The sequence below is a fragment of the Platalea leucorodia genome (assembly GCF_965183815.1).
Source record: "Platalea leucorodia genome assembly, chromosome: 7".
Taxonomy (NCBI): domain Eukaryota; kingdom Metazoa; phylum Chordata; class Aves; order Pelecaniformes; family Threskiornithidae; genus Platalea; species Platalea leucorodia.
Window position 1 is genome coordinate 25,124,505 of NC_138829.1, and position 21,691 is coordinate 25,146,195.

The window sequence follows — 21,691 nt, forward strand, 5'->3', positions numbered from 1 at the left end:
ACACGGTTTTCGAAAGGAAGGATAAAGATGACAGTGAAGGTAGAAGACTGCAAAAATAGCAGCAAAATTAGCTCAAAGCTTAAGTCTCTGCTACAAATGCTGTAGTGTGCATGTGGGGGAAGGGAGTTTGAATGCCAAGAGAGAGGATCCTTGCTCCTGTTAACACAGCAGCAATCAGGCAATAGCTGGAAAGAGCCATTTAAACCTCCCTGTGTAGCTGTGTTGTAACACAGCACATAATTACTCATCATGCTCCTTTCCACAGCCTGCGCAGGCTGCCTGCTGGAAGAGCTGTACTGCGCAGCCATCTCAGCACGGCTTGGCCGCACGACTCCTTGGGCATCCTCCAGATCAGGCAGAGGGGAATTCATCCGAGCACCGGAGAGCTTCCTGGCTAAATCCTGTAACACGCACAAGGCTTCTGTCATCACCACACCAAGCTCTGTACCTCCTCGCACTTGGGTGAAGAAATGGCACCAGTCACAGGGAAACGTAGCCTGAGAATAAGGGCAAGCAGCAGGAGTGCTACCAAAAAGTCTGGTTTGGTTCCTGGTCTTCAGGCCCTTCACCAGACTCAGACCGGACACCAGCCCTGTTAGCGCCTCTCCTCTGCGTTTGCTCCAACACACACACCCAGTATTGCGAACAAGGATCTCCAAAGAGGGCATGCACATTCAGGGACTCTGAAGGGGCACAGATGGGAGCATAAAGGCTCAGCCACATTAAAGAAGGATACAAACTCTCTATTATTAGCACTAGAAAGAGAGCCTCAGATTTCCCACCAGCATTTTAATAGAAGTGTTTCTGCTTCAAAACCACCTTGACTGGATGTCAAGGACACATTATAAAGGCAGGTCAACCCAGGTATGAAGCAATGTAGCATAGAGATAGCAGTTGGAAGACTGCCAGAAGCAAAATAAACTAAGAACACACCCAAGAACCTTAGGCCCAGCAAGCTCACTGTGGAATTACTAAATGAATTGCTTCCTGCAACCTCAGATGCTAATTACTTGTGTGTTTTAATTTTTGTACTTAACATTCTTCTGTCCAAATTAAAGTAAATCTAATTTAATACCCCAACACAAACAGACTCCAAGTGTCTTTTTCCTTGAAAGCTTCTCCTGCTAGCCAGTAACTAGATACCATATCAGAATAGCATTATTTTAACTCCTAAGTGGCTTTTGTCTTACGTGTTGTGAACTGGGAAGACAGAAAAACAGTGGAAGAGGTAGAGAATGTGCCTTCAATCCTGTCTAAAGCTATAGCTATCCATCCTTTAACAAAGGCTGCTGGGAGGGTTACACAGCCCAGAGAGATGCACCACTGTATGTTAACAGCATCCAGCAGATGCTTCTCAGGTTCATTTTGTGACTCTGCAGGAAGGGTGAGCTAGTCATAGAGCCCAAGTGTGCTTTCCTAGCTTAACTTCAACACTTCCTTTCTATTTACAAACTCTTCTTGGATAGCAGGTTCCTAGCCTTGTTTATACTCCTTCCATCTTGGATATTATCCCTCTGACATTCCTTGTTCCTCAAGTTTCTAGGGGGTCCTTGCAGCTAAGAGAAACATCCATCTGATTTGTTGCAGAGTCTCCAGCCCCAGTGGCCACACAGCATCAGGCACAGAGGAGCCCAGGGAAGGAAGGAAGGATGGACACAGCATAGGCTTTCTACAGAACTAGAAAGAGTCAAGACTGCTTTGAAGGGTCTGCACAAGCAAAAGCTGGTATTTAGCTTCTTGATAGCAAAGCAGGTGGTGAATTTACAGAACTACATCTCCCTCCCAAGTTTTACCACAAATTTCTGTCACTTCATGAAAGCTCTTTGCTTCCACCTTGATGACGACCTTTGCCACTGATGGTAGGAGAGGAGGATGTTTGTCTCAGCAGATAGATGGCTTTGCTAATCCAGAGGAATCTGTGAAGTTATTGAGTAGCTGACACAGGGGGGGATTAACAAGAGCATGTGTTGTCTTTGTAATAAATACAGCCTGCCACAGATCTCCATATTTAAGAGCAGCTTCTCAGGGTCGATAGGCTTGGTAGCTGTGGTCAGTCTGTAAGACCTAGTATTAGCCTCAGCAAATGTGTCAATTCCTGCTTAATAAAACACGGTTTATGTTTTGAGCCTCCCAGAGACTTTTCTACTGCAAGCTTCTCCTCACGTGGCCAAATCCCTTCAAAGTCTAGGGAGCAAAATAGAGGTGCTGGTGAGCCAGCAGGCAGCAATGTTTTGAGCTTGTTAGCAATGTATTGGTGCACAAAGTCAAATCTTCCCTCAGTGACACGGGATGAGGAGGAAAACAGGCAGGTGGAGACCTCCACAGAGCACAGCACCCTCCAAAAGCCTCAGCACTACTTTGCTTTTCTCACACCTTCTCCCACCTGTCCTCAGCTGCCATCACACGCCATCCCAGACCCCCAACCTACACACAAGATAGGATGAATATCCCCTCACACACTCATTGTCAGGCTTGCAAAGAAGTCCAAGGAGAGATACACTATCACACATTCAAAAGCCACCACCACCTCCAGGAGCAGGACTTTCCCTAGCCACCCTTCCCTTGGCTTTTTCCCAGACAGAGATGCACAGAAATACTTGCCTTTCTCCAGATCACCAGGGAGAACATCCCCTTCCTTGGGGCAGCCTCACTGCTCCTGGCTCTGCCCCCTGCCCCTTTCTCCCCTTCCTTCTCCACATCACCCACGTCACACCAAATGAGCTACCAAAGCCTTCAGCAGATGCACTCATTACCTCCAGCAAGAGAAAAAGCAGCCACAACCCAGAGCTGCAACCTCGTTACAGTTTGTAATGAGCTGACGGGAAAATATTTCTGCCTGATTAGAATCCTTAATGAGCTCCTGATTATTATGAGTGCAAGCTGGCTGGCTTCCCATTTTGTCCCATCTGTAGTGGCAGGACAGCTTCTAGCATCCCCCAAGTATCTCTTCCCCTCAGCCCAGCAGGAAGAGGTAGTCACTCTTCACCAATCTGTACTGTACCCTGACAACACCAAAAGAGAAATACTGCTGGTTTTAATGTATCAGCCCTTGCTGTAAATCAAGGCTTAAGCTTTCTGCTGCTTGGGAAAAAACTTTAGTCACCAGCGATGTCGCTGAAGACACCAGCCAAAGACACTGAGTCATGCTGCACCCTAGAGACTGCTGTGGTTGGGGGGTTTAAGACCCTTTAACAAGTGCTTGGAACCAGGATGCTCTTCTTCCATTGTATTTTACCTATTAAAAAATGGTTCCCCTCAAGCAATGGGTACTGTCAGGTGATCTCACTAGCAGAGGAAAACTGCAAACTATGTATTTACAAAAGCATGTGTACTCAATACTGCACAGTAATCACAGGGATAGGTTCCCCCAAGGTAGAAACGGAGATCAGGCACCGCCATGCTTCCCCCAGACGTCATCCCTGCTGGCAGCTTCAGAAGGAGGGCAGAGAGGCCGGAACAGGGAATGTCCTGTCATCCCAAGCAGGATCCCTGCAGAGCGGGCTTGTGGTGTATCTGCAAGGCCACTCTCTGAATCACATTGAGAGTTTTCTTGTCTTCTTTCAGCTTGGGACCACAGACGTCCCCACGAGACCCTGCCCCTTGGCAGCCTCCACATTGCCCCAGCACAGCAGGCCCACCAGGCAGCAGCGATCAATAGGAGGAGCCAACCCCTCTCCACCCCACATCTGAATTCTGGGACATTATACCATGGAAGAGTCCTCCACCTTCATCTCCTGTCCATTTGTCTCCACCTCAAGGCCCTCCGCTCTGCCTCCTCCAAATTCTTCAGCCAAAACCCTTGCAGCCCTCATTCTTGAATCCTTCTCCAAAAGCCATGACAGCCAGCAGCTCCTCTGATCAAGCTATTCCTTCTTCCAGAGTGACCGGCAATGTCTTCTTTCTGGCTTCCCAACAGGCCTTTCTGCAGCCCAAAGTAAACCAGGCTAAGGTGTGGGAGGGGAAGAAGAGGTTCTCTGACCCCAGCTTACCTTATAACACAACCTAGTATTACAGTGCACTGATGTGGCAGTCACAGGCAGCATCAGTTTGGGTGGAAGAAAACAAACCCAAACACTAATTGCTCTGATTAAATATTAAAGATGGAGCACACTTTTACTGTATTTTTAAAGATCATCTTTGGAGTTCACCTGCAGTTTACTGGAGCGACAGAACTGATCTTGGGAACTGAGATGCCTCATGTGGTCTTGGTGATTCAACTCCAGCCCACATAGCTCAAGTGCCCAAGATGATCTGGTGATGTGACGGAGCCAGGTGATTCATATGACCAGGAGGGCTTGGACAGTACGCGCTGGTGACCACTGTGACTCAGTCTTTGCCACTGTTCTGTCACAAGGAATGGCTGGGCCCAGATAGACACAGTCAATTGGTTAGTCACTGTATCCTGCACTGGTTATAAAGATAAAGGTTTCAAGGTACTCAGTAATTATTGAAAACAGGCACAGTTGCATTATATGTAAATACATACATGTATATTTTTATGTATGTCAACAGAAGAGACAGAAACTTTCTCGTTAAAAGTTTAGACCTGCTATAAACAGAAATATGGAGTAGGAAGAAACTTCTCCAGTTGGCAAGTCTTAAGTATTGTCCATTTGTGTGGCTTTTCTACCTCCCTCTGAGCCAGCCAGGATGAGCTACTTTTGGAGGCTGCAGTTTGGACTAGATGGAGCATTGGTCTAATCTGGCCATTAAGATTCCGGTTTAATGTTAGAAATGGAGGCTTTTAATTATGACTAGTGTTAATATTTTAATGACTTTTTTCCATTCAGAGATCACCATTGCCCTTCAGTCTGTGTAATGCCAGATGTTCAGGGCATGTGGCTTGTCCTTCCAGCAAAGGAGAACTAGGAGATTTGTGCCTGGAAATAGTCTACACATTTTCTCTGTACGCACAGCCCTGGAGCAGAGGTGGTGAAGAGCCTGAAAGGGCTCTGTTGGGGACCTCAGCCTGGCACCGGTGTGGATTTCCCCTTGAACTGACATTAATAAAAGACCAAAGCAGAACAGTGGTGCTTACAAGGCTCTCTCTTTAGGGCTCCTGGCTCTGCCCCAAAACTTGCAAAACCCCTGTGCCACATCACATCCTTCCATGGCCAAACATAAGAAAAATAATTTGAAAGACTGTGTAGCGGGATCATCCGTTGGCACATGCCTTAACAATATAAACATATCCTGTCTCTTGACACTAGTTATGCATTTTTCAACTGAGGCATTAATACTCAGCACTTGTAACACTTTTAATCCATATATATCAAAGCACTGCTGTGGAAAGAGAGATACTGCGTAGGCTGGTAAGAGCCTAGAGATAACCCATTAAGATTTGGTAATACTGGTTAATATACTCATTGACCCAGTTGAAGATGTACAGAAAAGTGACAAAACCCTCTGCCCAACATGCAGTTCGTTTGGTGTGAAGCCCAGAATGGCTTCCCTGGAGTAATGTAGTGTGGAGTTCAAAAACATCTTTCTGTGAATACTGTAGTAACACAGAGCTGCCTTTGTAAGTTAAATTCTCCTGCTTCTAAGTATAGTCCCCAGCAGAATCTGTTGTTTGAATCTGTAAGGCATAAAATACCTGCCTGAGCACTTCTCATTACCATCCCAAGAGAGGCAATGGGGACAGAGATTAAACAGCACTCTCTGCTCTCCACTTCTCCCATTTCTAACCATGTGGCATGTGTTTCTGGGCAGACGTCGCACTGTCCCACTGTGGAGAGATCCTGGGCAGCTGTTTTCCATCGAACATGTGAGAGATCAATGACAAAATGAGGGTGCTGGTGGCGGCTGAGTTCCGTCCTGCTGTAAAACACTCAGTCCTCCTCTGTCCCTCCTAGCCAAGCAAGAGCCCTTGACTTTTTGCTCTATGCTTTTATTTTCCCTTTTGCTTCCTCTTCCCTTCCAAACCACACTGCTCTCTCTTAGAGTTATCCACTCTCTCCCGCTTCGACCACTGCCCATGCTCAAAGCAATTAACTCTGCCACTTTCTCTGGGTCTGTTCCTCTGAAGATTACCGTCTCGTGTTCGGAGTGGATAATCCATCAACCAAATGGCCATCTGCCCCCCAGGGGTTCTGACACAGTCCTTTGGCACTCATGCTGGAAGGTCTCTCTGGCTGCATGGCCGGCGGGGCATGGAGAAGGCAATGCACTGGGATCAAAGCCAGCACAGGCTGGAGTTTAGTGTTCCAGTCAGCATGGGCACACACTGACATGAGCACACATATGCATGCTCATATGAGCAGCTCCACAGCCTCAAATCTCAGGAGATGGCCAGAAGAAGAGGCCAGGAATGAATTAGCCGTCAGAAGACATCTTGCCTGCTCTCACACTGCAGGGACCTCCCTTTAAATCAGAAGGGGGAACTCTCCTTACTAAGAGCAGGATAGGGTTTTCAGATGACTTACAGACCCTGCACAGTGTTATTATCTGAAGCAAATGAGAAAGTGAACTGGAGCTGAACATCGTGCCCATGCTGAGTCCACATGCCGTGAGCACACAGGGTGCCTTGAGCCCGGTTCTCGCAGTGCTGCTGGACCTCCCTGCCAGAGCTGGTCCTCCTGCAGACTGGCTGATGGGTTTCAGCCTGCCGTGGTTAGCACAGCATCTCCTTTTCCCTGCTAACAGCCCTTCTGCACACAGAGCCCAGGCCATCCTCTCATGAAGTGTGGGATGGCACCTCCTGGCCTGGTGATGCCACTGCAGACCTGGGTCTCCTCATAGTCCTGCCAAAACACCTCCAGCCCGACCACTGTGTCTGTCCCAGCCACCCACCCAGGCTGAGCTGAGGTCTGAGTTATGCCACTATTTAAGACCAAACTATTGATCTTTGGAGTGATCTAAAACGCACTCAACATCCCTCTGCAATAAGGACCATCGATAAGCAACATCGGCATCTTTACAATATGGCCCAAACCACAGCCAGGCCTCCTTCAGCCCACCAAGATGTCTTGGAGAGGCAAACCAAGAGTATCAGAAACATCACTGCAGAGTGGGTTTCAAAGGCAGGGTCCACCAAGAAAAGCAAGAGGGAAATGACTCGGCCCATGGCTGCACCACGCAGTCTGCTCTGGGCAGCTGGGCACAGCCCTACCAGCATCACGCAGCTGAGATGGGGCAACATCTGCCTCGTGGTTAAAGCACAGAGCGAAGGGAAGCTGTGTGCCCCGTGCCACTTGGCGGTCCCTCCCTGTGCCCCGTTTGCCGTGCCCCTAGCGTGGGCCAGCTGTGCCGCGAGGTGATAGCACATGAGCTGCCAGCGCAGCAGAAACTAGGGAAAAATCAGGCTGAGAAAATGGTTGCAAGTGGGACAAATATACAAGAGAGGCTGAGCAGCAGGATTGCAGGCTCCTTGCTGGGAGTGGGGCTAAGCTGGCTAGGCTGCTGGCAGAGTGAATGGCGATCTGGCTGTTACAACAAGCTATTTAAGAAGTCCAGTTTCCTCTGCTTTTCACTATCTTTTCTTTCCCTTCTTTCCTTTGTGTTTCCCTTGTTAGTCAGCTTTTTAAGGGCAGACAATTAATCCTATCAAGCTGCCCTGAGAGGAGGGACTGGGCTGTCTGACCCTCTACCAGTTAGTTCCTTACTGACAGACAATTCAAATCCTTCTCTAGTTTCAACCAAGAGAGAGGCACAGAGATCCCAGAGATAATGGAAGTCCTTTAGATTTAATGAAAATAGGTAGGTGGATAGAGGAGAGAGGACTCTCTGAGCATCCCCACTGCGGGAGAGATTGCAGTGTGAGCTAAAATACTAAGCCCCAGAAAACCTTCATGGGAGAAACCATGTAAATACCCCAGGCCACAGGAAACCCATTTAATCCGCCTCCACGCTTAGGGACTTCGAGCAGGGAGTCAGCAAGAGATGGAGGCAGGCACAGCCCGTCATGGCGGGGTCAGCAGCAGGTCTCTGTTCCCATGGCCTCTGCGCAGGCAGAGGGCACGGCTGTCTGGGAGCGGATGCATCCGTTGCACCCAGTCTGCCATCGTGTGGGTTCCCTTCCTGGTGCCATTGGCTAGTGCTGAACTGTGCATTAATGTCTGGAACTGCCAAAGGTGTTTAAAAGGCCTCTCCATCTCTCACAAAGGAAAGAGCATCCTCATCCCTCCTCAAACCTGTCCCAAGGAGATTGTATCCTCTATGCTAACGATGCTGGGCCAGCTCCGTAATGAAGCCACACTGTGCCGCTAATGCCCCTGCATCCTCTAGGCAGAGCGAGGCCAATGAGCCTGCTCTCTGTGCAAGTCTTCCCACACCTTCTCTGCAAATAAGCTCATGCCAGGTCATAGCCTGACTCCACCGCTGACTTTGCTGGCACGTGAGTGCCCGCCAGTTCCTTCAGAAGCTGCTGAACAATATGAACCAGGCTTAATGATGGATGCGACTCTTGCCTGCTCCCTGCGGATCTTCTGTACTCTGCTTGGGAGATCCCATTTCCCCCTCTGAAGGAAGAAGGCAGCAAATGGAAGGGCATTATCCCTCCTATTTGCACTGAAACATTGGCAGTGCCAGCACATAAAAAATGGTAGGAGACATATACCTGCATCTTCTAAAAACAGAAGGGCTAGGATGCTTTCCAAGCCTAGAAACAAACTTAAGGCCAAGGCTGACATTTCAGGGCTTGTTGCCAATTAACTTAATGAATAAAACTCTCCTCTTCAGGCATGCTCTGTGCATGCAGGAGAGGAGCCGGATTGTTTTCCTGCCCCAGTTCTGGATAGTAATTTTTGCTGCATTCACTCGGAGACATCTGTCTGTTTTCATGCCTGCAGTGTAAGCTGGTGTTGAAGTTGCATCTGCTAAGGAGCCTCTCTGCTCCCTATCCTGGGGGCTATTTCAGGGCAAAAATATCCATTAACCACTTACACTGAAGCACACACTTGACAACAGCATGAGCAAAGAACATAATGATGCATCAAGCTCCGCATATAACTCATCAGCTGCGGCCATGCCCGGAGAGACGGAGGGAGCGGTGGTCCGGAGCAGGGTGGCTGCCTGTGCCACGCTGGCTGGGCTGCACGGGCTCCCCAGCACCACGCCTGTGCCACGGCCTGGGCAGCGCAGCTTGTTCCCGGGGCATCGCAGCGCAACCGAAATCTCCGGCGTGTGTGGTGCCCCCACGCAGCCCCACTCCCGAGGGCGGCTGGGCTTTCCGGGCGGCTCTCCCCACCTGCCAGCTGGCCCTGGGGGAACGAGCGCTGCCGCGAGCCCCTGGAGTCCTGCTCCTCCCCTGGGGACCTGAATCCACATCACATCCACCCTCCTCCCGCTGCCACCGAGGCCCGAGCGGTGTTTCCCAGCCTCGTGAGCTGCTGTTTCACCAACCGTGACTTACAGATGCTAAATAAAATAGCGGTGAGTTCCCAAACCCACTGTGAAAAGAGAAAGGGAGTAAGAAAGGGTTGGGTGCGGTGTGTGTTTCAGGGTGTGTGAATGACTGGAAACAAACCCCAAATCCCTGAGAACTCGAAGAAAACAGGAACAAAAGGTGGGAGAAAACCACACAAGCGAGGGTGAGGCGGCAAGGAGAGGGGCTCTCGGTATTGATGTTTGAAACGGGCTCTTTAAAATGGAAGATAATGACACTGAAAATTATTCTGAGCTTTTCAAAGGCATAAATGACCAAACTGCCTCCTGACTCCTGAATTACATTATCCAGAAAGAACTTAATAGCATGTTATTATCGCTTCTCCTCGCTGACAGGATTTCGGCACTGAAAAGACAAACAAGAAGTGCATTCATAATCGCAGCCGCGTTCACCTCTGCAACGCGCTGGCTGCAGCTAATTTCAGGTAAGTGTCTTGGCGGCCGGCCGGGGGAGCTCAGCAGGGCTCATCGCGCTTGGCGGCGAGGTAATTGCCTTTGTCGCTGCCTGAGGGGGACCGGCTGGGTGTCCCCGGGGGGCGGCCGGCTCCGAAAGCCTGCTGCATGGGGAAGAAAGACATGGCCTGAGCTGGCCAGTGGCAGCTGATGGGGACCTACCCCCCGTGGGGATGGCTCTGGCAAGGCACGGTGCTCCCCACGAGGGGCCCGGGGCTGCGCAGACGGCAGCGGGGTCCCTGTGTCTGCTGCGCAGCCGCAGCTCTGCTGGCCTGCTGTGAGCTTACAGGAACAGGAGCAAGACAAGAAAGGGGGGCACAGGGACGTGTGAGGGCTGGGGAGTGTGAGCAAACAACCTGGCCGGAGCTGTCCAAGGATAGCCCCAACCTTTGGCATTTGTGGTGTACAGTTTCTTTTTGTGACAGACAGTCCCAGAGATAGCAGTGCCGCTGATTTCCAGAGCTGGGCAGCCTGGCAAGCCCCTCTCCTGCCCCCAGTTGCCACCCCATCCCTGTGCCCCAGTTCAGAGGTCAGAAGGCAGCTCCATCACGTGCTGCTGACCAGCCTGGGTGTCTCGGCTGTGCCCTGGGATGGGCATTGTCCTGGTGGAAGCTCACGATGGCCCTGCCATCACACAGCACTGTTGTGCAACCATCTGAGAGGGACCACAATGCAGGAGTTTGATTTGGGCCACTCCTGAGGCTTTTCTTTATGTTTTCCTTGGTTTTTATCAATATATGCATCACTGCAGTCCAAAATGCCTCTCTCCCAGGAGGTGCCCCCTCTCCTCCTGAAATCCCCCCCAACAGCCAGAGATGGGGCTGGCTGCAGCTATGGCAGGGCAGCACAGGAGCCCAGCCTGCAGGGAAAGAGGCAGGGAAGGGAAAGAGGCAGAGAGCCATTTTTTGGGCTCTGCTCAGCTGCTGCTGCCGCAGGACACGTTTGCATGGGGCCACCTGGGACGCAGAGCATGACCCAGCCCAGCATGGTCCCCGGCCAGAAGACTGTCCCTGCTACAGTGCCAGCATGACAAGGCCAAGCTAAACCCCAGGGGAAGCCTTCGTGCAGCGCTCTGTGGCTGCCTGTGATTTATATCCCGGGTTTAACATTTCATTTCAGCAGCCACGCTCTGATGTCCGTAGGCCCCTAAGCGAATGAAGGGGGTAACTGCCAATAATAACAGCCAGCACTGTGCTCTGCCGCCTGCTCGCTACACTTGCAGTTGTGATTTTTTCCCCCAGTAGCACAATATGGCAAATAAACCTTTCCAGCAGAAGGTAGGCTGCAGAGGGAGCTTACACAGGCCAGCCAGAGCCACCTGCATCATTGGGGTGGGACCCCCCAGCCCAGCCTTGGTGGGAGGCCCCAGGAGAGGGGCCATAAGAGCACCTGCTCCCATAGCAAAATTCAGGCACTGCTGAGGAGAGGACACACAGCTCAGGAGCACCTGAACAGCTTGGCAGCCCTGTGGTCTCCCGCAGGAGCTCCCCAGGGTCTGGTCCCTTGTCCAGGACTGTTTGGCAGCGAGTACAAATGCAGCAACCAAAGGAAACCACAGGGAGAAGGCCTGAGATGGAGATCCCAAGAGTAAGACCGTGGAGCAGTCTCCAAACTAAAGGAGTTGCGTGAACCGTGTAACCCAGGCAGGGCCAGGGCTGAAGAGCAAACTGCAGGGAACAGCCCTCAGCCAGCAAGGGCTGCTCGGGCAGCCTCGCGCAGCCTGTGCAGCTCTCCAACCCCTTCCCCAGCTTTGCTAACTCTTATTCTCTGGGTACACAATTGAACAGTCAAGTATAATTTCTCCAGAGCAAAACTCTTCTCCCATGAAACTGACTGTTCAGCCTGCCGTGCAGTTGCCAGCAGTACCACACTTGTAGCTGACTTCCCACCCCACATCCCACGATCTGCTTTCCTCCCTCCGTCTTCCTCTGGGGCTCTGTCCGGCCCACACCAATGCATTTTAGATGTGCTGATACCCCAAAGTAAATCCCCAGCCCACATCACCTCATTGCTCAGGTCTCCACGCCGGCTGTTGCAGAGCAGCTATTTCTGTGCTGACCTGCTGCTGCCGGTGGCTATGCCGACAGGCTCTCCCTGCTTTGGTTCTGCTCTGATTTATCTGATGGTCCCACGATGCAGAGGAGCAACCGCAGTCCCAGGGCAGACTGGGTGCAGCACAGGCAGCCACAGGACTGGCTGCCCTGTGATATAGGCATCTTATATCGCTGGGTTTTCCTTTCAGCCTTATCGGCATGATGGATAGTTTAGGCATGGTGAAGGACAAGACAGTAATAACAATGGCCGTGATTACTATTTTTCATATTTTCTTTAAGAGCAATATGATATTACCAGGCTTCGTGCATGTTGCTTTGTTTATTGGCTACCATTTAGTAATCTCTTCCATCTTTCCTTTATTAAAGTTAGAGGCGCTGTTAGGCTGTGGGCTGAGAGGACAGCAGGGGCTCACAGGGCAGCCACCCCGGGGAGACGCTTGCTTGCTCGCTCTCTTACATCCACACTGAGCCCAGAGCTGCAGGGCTGCAAACCACCAGCAGTTAACGTGCATTTTATATGCAGGCACATCCTGCTAGGTCAGACCTAATTCTTGTTCCCTTCTTTGCGGTGCTCTGGTTATAGGAAGAGGCTTTATGAGTGTTATTTATGCTCATATTTATCAGAGTAGGGAAAAGTAGCCTCAGCAAAAAAGAATCTGAATCAAATGAAAACTAAAATAAAGTAAAATAAGTAAAATAAAATAAAATAAAATAAAATAAAATAAAATAAAATAATAAAATACCAAAGCTCCTCCCTACTCCATACTGCTCATGCAATTTGAGTGAACAGTTTTTACCAGATCACCAGAAATGAAAGTACCTGGGTTACAGCCAGCAACTAGTGATACTTCATGGAGTAAGATGTTAGGGGACATCACTATCACCTGTATGATGCTTGGAAAAGGTAATTTTTCTCAGAAGGGTAATTAAGTAATTAAAAATGTAAATCTCTCACTGTCCAGCTCTTTTACAGTCCTGGACAGCACTTGAGCAACTGCTGGAGGAAGGAGGATGACCCCACCTGCAGGCACCTTGGCGGGGCTGACAGAGGGCCAGCCCCACGCCAGCGTCAGCCCAGTGGCAGGAGCAAGGGGGAAGCCTTCGTTGTGCCAGCCACGAGCGCTTGCCTGCCACAGCATCCGGGCCACCTGTGAAGCAAAAAGCAGAGTGCAGTCCAGAAGCATTTAGAGATCCCAAGTCTGTTTAGAATCATGATGGGTTTTGGTATTTACTCCCAAAAGGTGGGGGACAAGCTTCTCCTTTCCTTTTTCCTTTCCTTTTTCCTTCCCCTTCCCCTTCCTTTCCTTTTCCTCAACCCTCCTCCCCCTCCCTCCATCACCCAGGACAAGCACATCCCCTGGGTGAGATAGGGATGGCCAGAGCTCAGGCTGCAGGGGCAGGAGGCTGCCCCAGCCTCTTGCCTCTAAAGAGCCAAGGAGGAGGAAATTTCTGTCCTCCTGTACTGGGTTTGCATGGCAAGGTTTTGGTAGTGAGTGGGCTACAGGGGTGGCTTCTGTGAGAAGCTGCTACAGAGCCAATGCCAGCCGGCTCCAAGACCAACCCACCACTGGCCAAGGCCGAGCCCATCAGCGATGGTGGTAGCGCCTCTGGGATAACAGAGTTAAGGCGGCAAAAAAAACCCAAGTGGGCAACAAACTGCAGCCAGAGAGAGGTGTGAGAATATGCGAGAGGAACAACTCTGCAGACACCAAGGTCAGTGAGGAAGGAGGGGGTGGAGGTGCTCCAGGTGCCGGAGCAGAGATTCCCCTGCAGCCCCTGGTGAAGACCATGGTGAAGCAGGCTTTCCCCCTGCAGCCCATGGAGGTTACCAGTGGAGCAGTTATCCACCTGCAGCCTATGGAGCACCCCATGCCGGAGCAGGTGGATGCCCAAAGGAGGCTGTGGCCCCCTGGGAAGCCCACACTGGAACAGACTCCTGGCAGGACCCGTGGAGACAGAGGAGCCCAGGCTGGAGCAGGTTTGCTGGCAGGACTTGTGACCCTGTGGGAGACCCACGCTGGAGCAGTCTGTTCCTGAAGGACTGCACCCCGTGTAAGGGACCCAGGCTGGAGCAGTTCGTGAAGAACTGCAGCCCGTGGGAAGGACTCACGTTGGAGAAGTTCACAGAGAGCTGTCTCCCGTGGGAGGGACCCCAGGCTGGAGCAGGGGAAGAGTGTGAGGCGTCCTCCCCTGAGAAGGAAGGAGCAGCAGAGACGTCTGATGAACTGACCGCAACCCCCATTCCCCATCCCCCTGCACCCCTCGGGGGGAGGACATAGAGAAATTGGGAGTGAAGTTAGGCCCGAGAAGAAGGGGAGGGGTGGGGGGAAGGTGTTTTTAAAATGTAGTTTTTATTTCTCATTATCCTACTCTGATTTGACTGGTAATAAATTAAAATTTTTCCCAAGTCAAGTCTGTTTTGCCTGTGATGATAATTGGTGAATGATCTCCCTGTCCTTATCTTGACCCATGAGCCTTTCGTTATATTTTCTCTCCCCTGTTCAGCTGAGGAGGGGAGTGATAGAGTGGCTTTGGTGGGCACCTGGCATCCAGCCTGGGTCAACCCACCACCCCCTTCCTAGCCATCCAGTTGTCAGGGAATGAAGGGGGAAGGCACTGGCTGCCCTGAGGGCTGCGCCCCTCCAGACATCCCCCTCTCTGCTCCCACCGGAATGCCGGGTGTCCTGGCACAGCCTGCCCTGTGTGATGGCTCCTGGCATGCTCCAGGACGCAGCAGCCTGCCCGCACCCCTTCAGACTCAGGGTACAGGGGGAGCAGGGTGCCGGGGGGACACGGAGAGGCATGGTGGTGCGGGGGGAAGAACGCTGCCAAGCGATGCATTGGAAGGCAGCCCCTGTGACCCAAGGGGAGTCATTTGTGAGGGGAATGACTTTGGCGCTGGCCAGGCTGCATGCTGGTCACGGTTCATTTGCAATGGGAAGCAGGGAGTGATTCATTTGGCAAGCTTCTACGCTGCGACTGCACGAGGTTCATACGCCCCTACGAAATGGCAGAGGGCACCATGCAGCCTTGATCTGCAAATCTATATGCCACCCACTTGTCATCATTAAAGTTCACTGGATGTGCTAGGTAAAGGCTATGGTGTTTAGCCTGGACTAATGTGCTCTCTGGCTTTTTCTTCAGCTGGATATGAAAAATGCCTGTTCACTTCACACCCTAAATTCTTGCATAGTTTTGCATGGCAACATCATTTACCCTGACTGCCCCATTTTCCACCTCCAGCCAACCTAATGATGGTACATTTAAATGCTAGATAAAATGACTGCTGGCTCCTCAGCACGTCTGAGAGCATCGAGAGCCGTTAGGATGCGAGATGCTGCAAGGCTACAACATAGTATTTCATATTACGGGAGCTGGAAGTTCCCTATGAGTTTTGCATCTCTGGCCCTAGCTCTCATCCCCCGCTTGTCGGTCCCAAGGAGGAGTCAGTGGGCTCAGGGATCTGCTGGGCAAGGCCGACGTTTAGCACCAAACTCCAGTCGGCTTGCAGCTGAGGCCGGGCAGACAGCAGCTCATGTGCCGACTGCAGGCAGAGCAGCAGAGGCTGTGTTTGCTGGTGGGAAAAACACCAATAAATGCAGGCTGGAAGGAGAGGCCAAGTGCACAGAGCTGATCCAGGTTACCCATGTCTGACAATCACAAATTGGGATGAGAAAGTGTCTTTTCAAAACCCTTTTAACACATTCACCTTTGAGAGCTTTCAGCAAGAAGACAAGGCAGGAATGTTAAAGGGTCAAACTCTGGGTGTTTGCTTGTTCTTTCCTCAGGCAAACCCTCATTGATTGACTGTGGGAAGGGTGAGAGCTGAGCACAACTGACGGAGGAGTCCCACTGCTAACACTGAAGCACGCAGCCTCCCGGCAGAGACTAATGTCAATAGACAAAGCTCTTCCAAATACACCCCGCTCTCTGCCTGCTGCATGCTGCCAAAAACGACAGTCTGAGGGGCTGCTGGTTCCCTACGACTTTTAGAGCCGGCACCTTCCTCAGGCAGTGGGACTAGCAGTCACACGGCTGGATTTCAGAGGTGTGAAAGAACAGGCATGGTGGCTGACAGCAGGCTGGGGGCTCAGCAGTGAACACGAATGTCAGCTGCGGGGAGCCTCTCCATGATGTGAGATCCTCTGGAAATGAGGGATACAACCAGGGTCTCACTGTGGGATGAGCTTTCACGCACAGATGCTGGTGAGACCCAGACAGTGCCCTGGTCAGTATATCCAGACACGGATAGGCAAAGGCATTTGCAGGGGCTGCTATAAGATGAGGATGTGCAGTCGGTGACCATTGCTAGAGGGTCTCCTGGACTTCACTGGGTGCATGGGGCCAATTTTTTGAGCAGAGCTCTACTTCTGAGGAGAAGACGATGGGCCCACCCACGCTGGCCAGCCTACAAGCTGTAAGTGCCTAAGCAAAGCCCTGCTTCAGCCAGACTGCTCACAAGCAAAGATTACTCATGTACAGGCTGCAGGACCAACGCTCCAGGGCCCCTATGACTCCTTGTCGACTCAGGAATCTCGTCACTGCAATTACCACCATTCCATTCTCTGACGCCATCACACAGCCCAGAAGTCAGGGGAATCTCTGACCTGTCATTGCACAGGTTGGGGACAAGCTTTGCGAGGACATTCAGTCTTACCGGGATTTCTTTTTTTGCTTAGCAAAGATGGGAGAGCACATCACTCCTGCTGCTGTCCCCATAGTAGGAAGGGCTCAGAGACCTAACGCCAGGGTCAGGTGATTGACTGCACAGGAGACCAAAAATCCACGTTCAGTAATTCCCCATCCACAACTCTGCCATTCACACACCACTTCTTGACAGGCCTGAGCCAGCCAGCTGTGCCTACACGCTTGCGCACGGAGTCACTGTCATAAGCCACACTTATGTAGTCACTAACTCATCATGCCCAAGCACACCTGCAGTCAGGTACCTTTTCTGGATTACATCCCTTCTCACACAGACAGCAAGAGAATCGGTTCCTCAGGCACTGACACACGCACTCACCCACACTCTGCCCCCTGCTTCCCTTCCCGTGCAAATGGCCTCACTGCAAGGTGGGGTCTCACACCCGTGCAAGCTGGGAAACTGCATGCAAAATGGAAGAGCACGTGCTCTTCTTGTGGCTTGCTCTCAGGCACAGCCTGGTACCTGAGTAGCGACCCTCAGCTTAGCAAGCTTGCTGGCAGTAGAGGGACGCTCCCATCCTGTCCTTCGTGTCCCCTTCACCAAGACAGCTTATGAGAAAGCTGAAATGATCTGAGCAGTCACCTCCATCCACCCTTCCTGGCTACAGGAATCCTCACAAGCAGCAGGGACGTCTCCCAGGATCCCAAATACGTCTCACATAAAGGAGGCCTCTGGGTGAGACTTCCTGGTAGCCATCCTATATCTGCAGAGTCAGAGCCATCAGACCTGTCACTTGCACCACTGAGCAAGTGGCAGGTTTTCGTCTGGGGCAGGAGCAGTGAAACGTCACAGGCAGTGACGAGGCGAAATGCTCAGTGCGTGGCACGGGGATGGTGACGTCTCACAGACGTGCTGCAGCGTGCTCCCGCAGGCAGGGAGGAGGCAGGCTCAGCATGGATCTGGGTAGCGAGGAGTGGTGCATCCTCCCAGCAGAATGACGCCTGCTCCTCCATCCCATCCCAACACACATCTGAGGCAGCACCAGAGGACCCAGATGTGGAACAAACCTCTTGGGAAGAGGAAAGACCAAGAGACCATTTCACTTGGCTTGAAAGGAGTTAACAGCACTGCCTGGCATTGCTCACTCAGTGGAGAAATGGAAACAGGGCTGAGGTTAAAGGCCCAAACGTCACCCTGAGTGCACAGCCAGGCATCCCTCCCCCAAAGGTCTTTGATACAACACATTTATTTTGCTGTGTGGCAGTACTGTACAGTACACATATATTACCAGCAATTTCAAAGCCCTGAGTTGTCATTCCTTCTGCCTTCCCGGAATTTCGGGGAAGAGGCAGGACCACTGTCCCCTTCCCTCATTTCACCTGCAAGGAAACAGGCCAGGAAAAGTCCAAAAACGGAGAGGTACTTGCTGACAGGACTGGAGACAAACCTCAGAAAGACAGACCTCCCAGTCCACCACTCTCACTATTAGGGTCCCCTTTCCCTGGTAATGGGAGAGGAAGCCCTAGGGCCAGCTCTCCACAAGGTCTCACTCCTCTGAGAAACTCTCTGCACACCTGAACAGAAATCAGACTAAGAATACAGCAAAAACTAATATAAACCCTACCGGATTTTAAAGGGACTTACCACCTCTCTCTGAAGGTCTGAGAAATGTTTTGGGGCATTCTAGGCAGGGTCGGGATTCTCTTAAATTCTGTAAGATTGTTTAAGAAAGAGCCAAGGAAAGGCTTTTGCTTCCAGTGCAGTCCCACTGGAATCTGAGTGGAATTTCTCCTGCTCAGATGGGGAAAGAAAGTAGCCTGCCCTTCCTGACACATGGTATCCCACACCTCCTTTTCCTAAACCATGAAACAGCAGAGCTCCAGTACCGACTCCACCTCTCAGCGCCACAGAGAAAGCTAACGCTGTAACAGGCAAGGACAGTGCAGCGTGTAACGTGGAACAAGACCCAGAAATAGCCCACAGAATAGACAGAAACAGTCAGAAAGGCAAATGTGCCGTGGAGAGCAGAAGGGAGGGAGGGAGCACCCGGGCCTCTCCCACCAGCTCATGTCAGTACGTGGAATGGTGCATCCGGCTCAGGAGAGCAATGACCCAGTTCCCCAGCTGGGACCCCTTCAGCCACAGGAAGAGTTCATACAAGTTGATCTGCCACAGGCTCAGGGCTTCTGTGAGTGAGATCTGGGCCCTCCTGTAAAGTGAGTGACTCTTGCTCCTCTGGTACCTAGGACAAGAGAAACAGCTCCATTAGATCCAGCAGGATGCAGCCCAGCGGGAAGATGAGCTGTTCTACATCTTCAGTACAACTGACCCTCCCCAGGAGAGGGGAATGTTCCACCTCTGGAGAATCACCACTAGTGGGGACCCTTGGGAGTAGGGATTTTCTCCAAGTAATGTTCCTGAGGAGCTGGGGACTGCCCTCCTAGCACGAACCTGGCAGAAGAGACAGCCTGCTCCCTCGTGAGCCTGGTTCTCTCCCCACTGCACATAGTGACCCTGGGCCATGGCATCCTCTGCTCCTATGCCCAGCTTCTCTTCAGCTAACAGGGACAGGTACACACCCCCATAGCCCTTCCTGGTAGCACACTCATAAGAGTCCAGCAATCCTGACACACTGGTTCCAGGAAAAGTAATTATCCACCTTTCTTTAGAAGCAGAGGTTAACTGGGCTTCGTAGGTCCCTCATCAGCCAGAGAAATAACTGTTATTTCTTCTGCAAGGAGGAGGAATCTGAGGCAGAAGTGCATTGACTCATAAGACTCACAGATGGAAATCACTTGCACAACTCCTGTTCCTGGCTTTTAAACATCAGCCTGATCTTCACAGTCAGCCCTAGCCTCTCAATCAAGCTGCAGAAACTGGCAGCAGTGAACTTGCAGATCTTTCCTACCCACAAATACTTCCCAGTGGTGATGCCTGTAATGGGCAGGAAGCCCCTTCCCCTCCTCTGGAGGGGCCAAACCCTAAACCCTTACCCTAAGGGCTCCAACTCCATCCCTGTCCCCAGCCCCAGGGTGACAGACCTGTCCTCTAGAGAGGCTGATGGGCGTGAGAACAGCACAGACAGAGGCTGAGATGTGTAACTGAGCAGGGGTAGGACCACAGCAGATGTGCTAATAAGTGGGAGAGGTCCACAGCTAAGAGTAAGAGGTCAAGATAGGCCTTGTCATGGCCCCAAGGTGGGGGCTTTAATAAGCCCTAATGGCCCTGACTAGCCTGGGACCTCCCCCAACTCTCTGCTCATAGGCCCAGGAGCTCCAGTTAATCTCAGGCCTGCACCTTCAGTCCCTGTCTGAGCTACACTGGACAAGTAATGGTCCCCAGCTCATGCTCTGCTGTAAAGCCCCTTGACCTGGAACTCAGCTCACATACTGACCTCTTGGCTTGACCTCAGCCCTGTCTTGTCACCTTGGACCTGCATGACAACCACTGGACCTGATCTACAGATTGACTTTCTGGTTTGACCTTGGACTTGCCCTGTTATCATGATGTTGCATTATGATATGGACTTTTGATTGGACCCGACCACCATCTCAGAGTCTGCCCTCCTCGCCTTGCTCAGCTACTGTGGGACTGGGCCCTGGCTGGCCTGCTGGCCCTGGGATCCCCCCGGCTCCTGGCCCCCCCGGACAGCCAGCCCCTGCTGCTCTGGTGCCTGGTGAAGAGACTCACGTCGAAACAGCTCTGATGCAGCAGCGAGACATGTTGAGGAAGGAGCTGGCACTGGCCCGTGTGTGCAGGGCTGACTCAATCCCCCTTAACAAGTCATTGGTCTTCAGCAGCAGCAGCATCTGGCGGGGGACGTTGTTGAGGAGCTGGGTGATCTGGGGTAGGTAAGCAGCAGCGTTGGACCGGATCTCCACATCCTGCGGCCAGCCAGGTCATGTCAGAGAGAAAGAAGAGAGAAGCTGAGAGTGCATGGGAAACCCAGGTCCAGATGCAGCTAAGATTTGGCACGAGGAGACAGTGTTTTTCCAGACCATGACTCTAGGCCAGAAGCTAAAGAGCTCTTTGTCCTGCTTTCCTGCAGACACCTAGCTGTCCCAAGCACTCATAGCACAGTCACAGATCACTCTTGCCATATCCTACCTGCCCCTCAGTGAGATAAGGCCCTGTCCCCTCACTGGCAGGATCAATAGCCTCTCAGGAGAACACGGCACTCGCTGCTATCTCAGTTCTTGGCCCCAGGCAGCCCACAGCAATCATGTCTCATTACTGCCCTTGCAGCCTTCTGACTGAGTCTTGCCTCACCAGCCCCAAACCTGGCAGAGCTGCAGGTAGCACAAGACTGCTCAGGAAAGTGGAGGCATGCTGCAAGGACAACCAGGCTGCTCCTTGTCTTGCTCTGCCATGCAACTGATGGCTTTACACTATACTGATTAAGCTGTTTTCCAAGGCCTAGTTTAGTCCTCTGTCCTCAATGCAACTCAGCAGAGGTGAGAAAGCATTACGCAGTTAAGCATCATGCTAACCCAAAAGATCAAAAACTGTCATCTGTCAGACTAAGGGTCTGTCTAGACCCATATCATGCCTGGTAGCAACCAGTAGCAGACACTTAAGGAAAGAGTGTAAGACCAAGGCAGGCACAGAGTGATCCTTCGTGTTCCTTGGTTCCCCAGCTTCCAACAAATACACTGCCCACGGCAAGATCCCTATGATAACTGATGGGCTACAGCCTGAGCCAATTAAGATGGGCTCCCCTCCAAACATGAGCCACCATAGCACGCAAGACAGCCAGCCCCCGCTCCTCTGCCTCTTTTTTAGATCTGAGAGTTCCCCCACCATCCCCATAAATGCAGGACAGCGTGGTGTGGAGCTGATTCCACATGCATAACCATGTCCCTACTTCTTCCTACAGAGGCCATGACATGAATCAGCAAATCCAAATAGAAGTCCCTGGAACATCTGAAATCTCCAGAATCCAGCAGGATGCATGCAGAGGGCAGTAAATGACTTCTTACAGGAGGGAGGCTCCTTTGTGGGAAAGGGAACGGACAGCTCTAAAACCTTCTCTCCCCTGGAATGAGGGACAGCTGGCCTATATTTCATGATATGGGATCTCACACTCACTCTTTGTGAACTTCAAACTTATTATAAAGGAACAGACCTGCACAAATTGAGTGTGCAGGTCGTGACA

General features: G+C 51.6%; 1 protein-coding gene across 2 annotated transcripts in view; it reads right to left on the reverse strand.

Moving 5' to 3' along the window:
• Positions 1-21,691, reverse strand: part of ADCK1 (aarF domain containing kinase 1) — a 116,845-nt gene that overhangs the window by 17,018 nt on the left and 78,136 nt on the right. For both annotated transcript variants that reach the window (XM_082316612.1, XM_082316611.1), the window contains 2 exons: positions 20,227-20,420; positions 18,614-18,778 (listed from right to left, as the gene is read on the reverse strand). In XM_082316612.1, the coding sequence (XP_082172738.1) occupies positions 18,614-18,778; positions 20,227-20,420 (359 nt within the window). The remainder of the gene's footprint in view (positions 1-18,613; positions 18,779-20,226; positions 20,421-21,691) is intronic.